Source organism: Austrofundulus limnaeus, unplaced genomic scaffold (assembly GCF_001266775.1).
Source record: "Austrofundulus limnaeus strain Quisiro unplaced genomic scaffold, Austrofundulus_limnaeus-1.0 Scaffold1383, whole genome shotgun sequence".
Taxonomy (NCBI): Eukaryota; Metazoa; Chordata; class Actinopteri; order Cyprinodontiformes; family Rivulidae; genus Austrofundulus; species Austrofundulus limnaeus.
In genome coordinates this window covers 45,705-53,909 of record NW_013953785.1, presented here as the reverse complement: position 1 = coordinate 53,909, position 8,205 = coordinate 45,705, and the positions used below count along the sequence as shown (strand labels likewise).

General features: G+C 43.1%; 1 protein-coding gene across 1 annotated transcript; it reads right to left on the bottom strand.

The window, feature by feature from the left end:
* Positions 1 to 307: 307 nt before the first annotated feature.
* LOC106535202 (serine/threonine-protein kinase pim-1) lies at positions 308 to 4,070 on the bottom strand. Its single transcript, XM_014032153.1, has 6 exons — positions 3,630 to 4,070; positions 3,353 to 3,459; positions 3,201 to 3,251; positions 2,703 to 3,069; positions 1,991 to 2,167; positions 308 to 1,903 (listed from the first exon to the last, which is right to left on the bottom strand). Exons 1-6 carry the CDS (start codon positions 3,700 to 3,702, stop codon positions 1,674 to 1,676), a joined length of 1,005 nt encoding a protein of 334 aa, XP_013887607.1. The 5' UTR covers positions 3,703 to 4,070; the 3' UTR covers positions 308 to 1,673.
* Positions 4,071 to 8,205: the final 4,135 nt, after the last annotated feature.

Below are 8,205 nucleotides of genomic sequence, written 5' to 3'. Positions count from 1 at the left end.
CTAACAGAGAAAATATGCCAGTTTGGGTGTTGAGGCCTGTTTCACTGAAAAAAAAGCACCAAAACTAAACCTGGTTTCGTATTTCTCACGAAATAAACTCATTGCCCCCTTTTTTTTTAACCATCTGCTCTTATCGCTCCATCAGCTTCACACATCGACTGTTTTTCAACAAACAAAAAAAAGTCAAAACAGGAAGTTGTATAACCTCCTAACCCACTAAACTCACCCGTAGGCGTTAAATGGATCCCATAGTAAACAGGTTTTTTTTTTTTTACAAGAATCATAGGAAGAACTGCAGGAGTCAAGGTTCAGTTTAAAAAAATATTTATTCAAATCATAAAAAAATAGTTTCTAACACAGTGAATGAAACAAAAAATGACAATCCAAGCTGCGGTCATGCAGCGCACGCACGCGCACGCACGCGCACACACACACACACCACACACACACACACACCATTCAGAAGACAGCACGACACCAGTTACCATCAGTAGACGTTAGATGTTTACATACATCGAGACAGAAGTGCTTTGGGACTATTTACACTTTATTTACACAAACACACACATCTTGCTCTTTAAAGAAAAACAAATCAAGCCATAAATATGGTTAAAAAAAAAATCCACTTTTGCTTTTGTCTTAAATAATCTGCGGGTCCTTCAGTGACTGTGGAATGAAATATAGACATTCATAAACAGCCAAATATTCTCTCATAAATAAATAAATAAACTCTGCAAAAAAAAACAAAAACAAAACTCATTGCCTGTGAGATCAGAGTCACAGCTTTAATAAATATCTTTCTTATTTACAATTCTTGTCGCCCGTGTTTTATTTAAGACCTGTGTGAGGCACGGTTTAAAAAACGGTGAAAAAGAAGCGTTTTTCAAAGAGCAGAGGATGTTTCGTGTGTTTCACGTTTGCATTGCTGTGTTGCGTTCAGGTTGACGTGAATGAGTAGGAGAACAGGTCGTAGAGTAGAGGTGATGCTAAAAGCAAATAGACTGAGGTAAGTCCAGTGTTTCTCTCTTGTTTTGAACGATTTGTCTGCACGAGTCGCTGCCGGAGCTATGAGGTCGTCTGTTTGCTAATGACATTAAGAGTAGTGGTGATGGTAGTGGTTGTGAGTGGCGTGGGCTTTACTGATCTAGGCCCGCGAGAGGAAAGAACGGTCAACAACAACAACAACAACAAAAAAAGTCGTGTTCGAGAGCGCGAAAAAAACAACAACAACAAATTCAAGTATTTTCAGGTTCCCCACCTAAACAGTTTCACAGAAGGCACTTTTTGTTTTTTTAACAAACACCTCGGCTCTTCAGAGCTACAGGAAGAGAGCAGGATGTCGTTACGTCACTCGGGACCGCCCGCTAACGCCAGCACGCTCGGCGCAGGCGCTCGCCCTCTCACACGGATCGAGGAACACCCGCGGACCCCGTCCGAGTCCGGCGAGGACGGTACCGTGGCGCTGTCAGCAGCTGATCAGCATCAAGCAGCTGAGTTGGAGAGGCTAAAACCAGAAAACCACAGGGTGGCGGTCCGCCGCGGCCCCCACTGGAACGTGTGGTCTCGCACACATTCTACGGTTTTCCCTCTCTATGCTTAAAAAGTCTATTACATTTTCATTTTTTCCTTTTTGCAATAGTCTCTTTGAATCAGCACAGTCCGGTTCGCTGCCATCACCGAGCCACGGCCACGGGGGTGGGCGTGAAGGCGGCGGGCTCGAGGCCGATGCTGTGCAGCCGGATCTCCGCCGTGGTCTTCTCGGCCTGCACGGCGCCCGTCTGCACGGTGGCCGGCACCACCGAGGGGGCCGTGTTCTGCATCCACGAGTGGTTGAGGATGTCGTCGAGGGACGGGCGGTCGGCGGGCCTCAGGGACAAACACCACTTAATCAGCTGCTGGCATTCTGAGGGAGAGGAGTGGGGGGGCCCATTAGTCCTCGAGAACAGAAAACAAAAAACCGTGGACGCTCAGGCGGTCGGGGCGAGCTTACCTGCTGAAACCCTCCTACGGAAAAGAACCTGAGCCTTCACGATCTCTTCGTCGTGCTCAAAGGGGATGTCCCCGCACACCATGTCGTACAGCAGGACGCCCAGGGACCACACTGTGGCGGAGCGCCCGTGATAGCGGTGATATTTGATCCACTCGGGTGGACTGTACACTCTTGTGCCTGCCGGACAACAAACAAAGAGACTCACGTTTAAAAGCTGAAAGAACACAAAAAAGATCAACTACTGATCTGTCACAGTGAAAATAAAACAAGCTACAGAGCTGCGGGGATAGATAAAAGAATAAAGCCTTTATCTGAGCTCAGGTGCCTGACTGCCTGTGCTCATGCGTGGGAGGGAGGGGGGGAGCAGACATGTGACTTTGTTTACAAACTTTGAGTTGTAAAAATACCACTTCCTTCAGGTAGGGGGCGACAAATTAAAGCTATGGAGAGGGTGACACAAGCTGTTGAGTTTCTGTTACACAAGGCCACACACATAACTATTTGGGCTAAAGGTGTGTGTGTGTGTGTGTGTGTGGGGGGGGGGTATTTTGTTTTATTTTAAGATTTTTGCTTTTTGTGATTCTCTTCTTAGTTTTGATTGTTATTGGTTTTATTTTCTTTTTGGCATTTTGTGAATACATAATGTATGTGTTATGGTACTTTTCTGAAGCAATCAATCAATAAAAATAAAGTAATAATAATAGATGCTCACCATCAAAGTCGGTGTAAACGGTGTCTTTGAGCAGGGCTCCGGAGCCGAAGTCGATGAGCTTCATCTCGCCGGTGCGGAGGTCGATGAGGATGTTTTCGTCCTTGATGTCCCGGTGCACCACGCCGCAGCCGTGGCAGTGCCGCACGGCCTCCAGCACCTGGCGGAAGAAGCTCCGCGCCAGCTCCTCGGGCAGGGCGCCCCGCTCCGTGATGAAGTCGAACAGGTCCTTGACGTTCTCGGGCCTCTCCATCACGATGATGAAGCTGTCGGGCCGCTCGAACCAGTCCAGCATCTTGATGACGCCGCGGAAGCCCGTTCCCACTTTCCTCAGCAGCACGACCTCCATAGGCACCCGGGCGCCGCTGGGCTGCAACAAAAACAGCCGCAAACACAACATTATAGCGCCGAATTCAACKTCGCAACGCACACAAACAGATTCGTGACGATTTAAAACCCGTTTTGCACGTAAATATAAACAAGGAACAAAATGTCTCTTACCAGCTCTCCCCACTCCGTGACTCTGTCCTTCGCGACATGTTTGACAGCGACCTAGCATTAGCAAAACAAAACACCGCGTTAGACACCAGCAATGATTAAACATAAAAACATATATTTACTAAAAAGGAGGGTAATTAAACAAGAGTGCTAACCGGAGCTCCGTCGGATGTCCTCGTACCGGAGTAGACGGTGCCGAAGCCGCCGCTGCCCATCACGGCGCCGACCTGATAAAGCTTCTCAAAGGGCTCCTTCTCCTTCACTGCGAACAGAAAATAGGTACACCCGGTAAACGCCTGATCAAAAATACCCTCTTCGGCTTGATATCTGAGCAAAAAAGCGTATTAAAAATATATAAGCGAGCCCGTGTGGGAGCCACGTCCTCCATAGACAACACAGCAAAACGAGAGAAGAAAAAAAAGGGCGTCTAACCTTGTTGAACCTGGAGCTGGATTTTCGCCGGCATATCTACGGCGGAGATGTGGGCCAGCTTCGACAGCAGCATTCCTTTAATCCACACACAAAAAAAGGCAAACAGTCGGTCCTTTCTCCGGTTCCGTGTGGCTTTTTTTTTATTCCGACAGCGTGACTCTGGTGGAAAAGTCCACGTTGGAGGAAGGACGAAAATGCGGCAGGAATCCTTTCATCCAGACAGAAAAAGACAATCCCGCGTCGTTGTTGTGGTTCCGGGTGAAACAGCAGCCAAACAATAAAAATAAAAAATAAAAYCGAGTTGTGAATTCTTCAACGCAAAACCACCGTTCCTTGTAATATTTGTAAACAGAGGAGTGAAATGAAGACGCGCGGAGCACAAAGGGAGAGAAACACACACCGATGCCTCGGCCAGACACCGGCTCCTGGAAACAGAAGCGGGGGGCAGGACGCTTATAAAGCCGTAGTAAGAGTGCGGTCACGTGGGCGGTGACGTCTGCGCGTCGACCCGCCTCTTTCCGCTCTCTGCACCAATAGGAGCGCGGGGACGCATTCGAAAAGCAACGTCAATCAGAGAATGAAAATAGACTGAAGCCTGGCCGGGCTAGACAGACGTGGCGGGAATCAAAACGCGCCAAAAAAAAAAAAAAAAAAAAAAGCCTTACAATAATGTATAATAATGAACTCATGTTGGAGAGAAATGCAAACTCAAAGTTCAAAGCCAAATACTCATGTAGGAGGAGCGAAAAAAGGAAGAATATTCACATAAATACTTTTGTTTACTTTCAAATCAACTTTGTCCTGTTAATTTTAATAGCCCCCTGCAGCACAAAATCAAACTTTGACCTGACATATCTTGATAATGTAAATTATTTGTTACAATCATTTAGCAACTGCATTTGTCAACATAAACGTTTCCTGTTTGTTGTTGTTTTGCAGGTTTTCCTGTTCTGTTCAAAGCTGCTCTGAGACATAAAGACAAAGTTTTGCACAAAGTCAGACACATGCACGCAGCCCCGGACAGCTTTTAACAGGCCGCCATTYACCTGATCGTTTTCACATTAAACCCAGCAGTTTGCTGGCTGGGCTTCATTGTGAGCTCCAGGTTTTTGCAGCTCTTTATTTTAACGATGCCTCTCTGGGCTGGCTGCGCATCAAAGCAGGCGCAGAGGAGGGGGGTGGGGGGCGCATTCCACTCATTCTTTCAAATTGGGTGGCCGCGTTTGCAGTCGTTCACAGGATGTGGGAAACTAGAGATAAAAAGACTTCCATTTACCCCTCCTCTCCTGATACCCCGCCACCCTCCCACAACCCCGCCTCTCTCTCTCCACCCTCCTTTTCCCGCGCATGGCATTGTCTGAATGGCATGCTCCTTCCCTCCTCTCCCAGCCCCCTCTACGCTTAACTTACCTTTTGTTTTCCTTTGAATTTTCATGGAAACGCTGCAGATCATAATGATCGGTGGCAGTTAGCGAACTGAAACCACAGCTCAAACTAGCAAACATGAAAAACAGTCAAACGTCGCAGCTCGAAAATTTACTCTAGCGCATCTATAAAAATGCAATTCTGAAAATAAGCACTCAGTGTAAACAAAATTTATACTTTGCTCAACAAATCAGAGCATAAATACAAACCGAAAGCGCACAGTTGCCTTTATTGCAATGGGCACTTCTAAAATAATAGGCGTCCATTTTTGTTTACTTCTTGCACAATCCAATTTWAAAAATTGTTGGTAGCTTCTCAGTGTGTCTGTAGGTCATTGTGGCCTGCTAGGGGAAAAAAAAAACAAAAAACTACTGAGGATTGTTCATACTTGAGTTTGAAACGCCCCGGGCAAATTCCTTCGCTACCTTCTGAAGTGTTTAAACAGAGGAGAATATTTAAATCAGCTCCTTCTAAAGGAATGTGGCCTCATTCCTATAGAAAGGGAGGCAACAAGACCACAGGTTGGTCTGTTGTCAACAAAGCAGAAGTAATTTCTTTGGCAGAAACATAACGTTATAGGTAAGTTAATCAGAATATATTTGGTCTAATTTTCATTTCAAGGATATGGCCCTTTACTTAAATTGCGTGTATTTGTGTCATTACAACTGAGGTTTTGATTGTTTTTAAGCCTCTAAATCTCAAATCGGCGGCCTTCAGCATGAGGTCCTGAGACAAAGAGGCTACTTGCTGTTTCTGAATCCAGATTACAATTTTGGATGATCTTCCTGAGTGGATTTGACTCACTTAATCCCTGTCTTTTCTTTAATAACCCCCCACTAAAATTAGGAGCCCGCTCGTGTTATTGTTCATCTGTTGTTCAAAAGATCTGCAGCAAAAATTTCACAGTAAAATGGAATATTTGGGTCATACATAGTATTTGCTGAACATTTAAATAAACTCAAAGCGGTTAAAAGGAGACACATTGTGCTTTTAAACCCTCCTTTTTCACATTTAAATCATTCAGTTGCGTCTATATAAAGTATAACTGTGATATTTTGGTCTGAATCAGTGATGCTCAATGCCACTGATTTTTTGTCCAATTACAAGTGAAACTCAGGCTGGTATCAACGATACTGATCCAATACTGATACTTTGTGCAAATACACCTAATGTATCTAATTCAAAACGTATTTCACAGCTTCATAAAGAATAAAAACATCAGAGAAATTTATTTAATAATTTAAAAAGCATATTGATGTAGCRTCCCCATTTACAATATGAGATGATGCAACAGAAAAACCAAACAGAGGACACAAAATATGTGAAAATTGTTTTTAACAATAACAAAATAACGAAAAATAATGAAAACATTAAAATAAATTATCGTTTGATTACCAACAATGACTTTATAAATTAAAACTTGAGTCTTAAAATGGCGTTACAAACATAACATGTAAATACTGAACATGTAACATCTGAATGACCGTACCACTGCTTTACCCAGGTGGAAGAAAAAGTAGTTCCCTCCAAGATAAATAGTTCAGTTATTTTCCACTGTGTTCTTGTTAATGATATACAGTACTGAAATAATGGCAGCATCAAAGCATTGATATTTCAGTATTAGATATTAGTGCATTAAGTTTAGTTGATGGTATTGATATTTCAGTATAAACCCACACATCACTAAGCTGAATTCCTCCTTATTGTAACTCCACAAGCCCTTTTCACCGCCTTTGAGGCGTGTCTCAGATCAACTCGTTTTGGGACTGTCTCTTTAAATCCAAACGAGGCGCCTCGCACCCCGTCGATAGATAAAATACGTCAACAACAGAAGACGTGTCCGTCCAGTCTTAGATGTTCTGACCCAGAGCAGGAGGGCAATGAAGACCACCAAATTGTAGTTGGTAAGTCCAGACCTTATTCAGAAGTTCTGTTGCAAATACTGTGACGTAACGGTTCAGAAAACATAACTGAGAGAAAACTGAACAGGTTGGAAAATATGACGCAACCAGAATATAAAGATATCTACACAACTTTTCTGCACTCCTAGAAACTCACAACAAAATCTACTTAATGGCTAAAAAAACAACGTGGATTTTGCGTTTGTCCCCTTTAAATGTATAAATTGCCAAGTAGGGCACAAACCGTGTCCGTGACACATAAAATGGTGCAGTTTGAAAGGAGTTTACTTCAGCGGTTTACTACATACAGTATAATGATATGCACGTCTATGTAGGTTCACAGTCCAGGAAAACGAAGCACTCGGCAAAATCCGCTGAAAACCACGAGGAAGCAAGAGTCACCTGACTGACACACATTAGGATGGTGGTAGTCTGCAAAGGTAAACAAATATGGCAGAATCTAACGAGCGTAAAATCTCGATGAAGACCTTTTGGTGAAAATATTTAAAAAGGTTTCATTCCTTTTTTCTGCTCAAGTTTAATGCAAACACAGTTTACTGAACACATTTCAGAACAATTATAAACTAACACATCAAAACTGTCAAATGGCACAAATTCTGCTTGCAAATTTTTAATTTAGAGAAATAATTTTTGACAGATATAATAAACCTATATGGTGGTTTAGTTTATTACCCTGTTATCCAGTGTTCTTTTAAAGAGATCCCCAGTTAGTTGTAACTTTAGACTTTATTTGATTAACATATTTTAACTGTAAAATAAAGACCGCAAAAATACTGTAGGCTGTTTAGTTTTGTAAATTTTTAAAAATATATTTTAACACGGACGGAGCCATTTTATTTACACGCAAAACATTTTGGGTAAATGATGATGCAGATAGGTCCTCAGTGTGAGTGAGCTATATCCACCCTGAAGGTTAATCTTGGACAATATCTGATGATCGACTCTTTTAAATGAAACCAGAGAGCGTTGACAGAGAGGAGAAGGTAGAAATGACTCAGTCTGTAACTGAAAATATGGATGGAGCTTTAGCGTTAGTCTCAACGCTATCACCTTGTATATGCATTAGCTCAGCGCTAGTGCGACAAACAAGCTAAACTGAGGTCCTCCATTTATATTTTTAGTTGCAGACTGAGTCGTTTCTACCTTCTCTCTGTCAACGCTCTCTGGTTTCATTTAAAAGAGTCGATCATCAGATATTGTCCAAGATTAACCTTCAGGGTGGATATAGC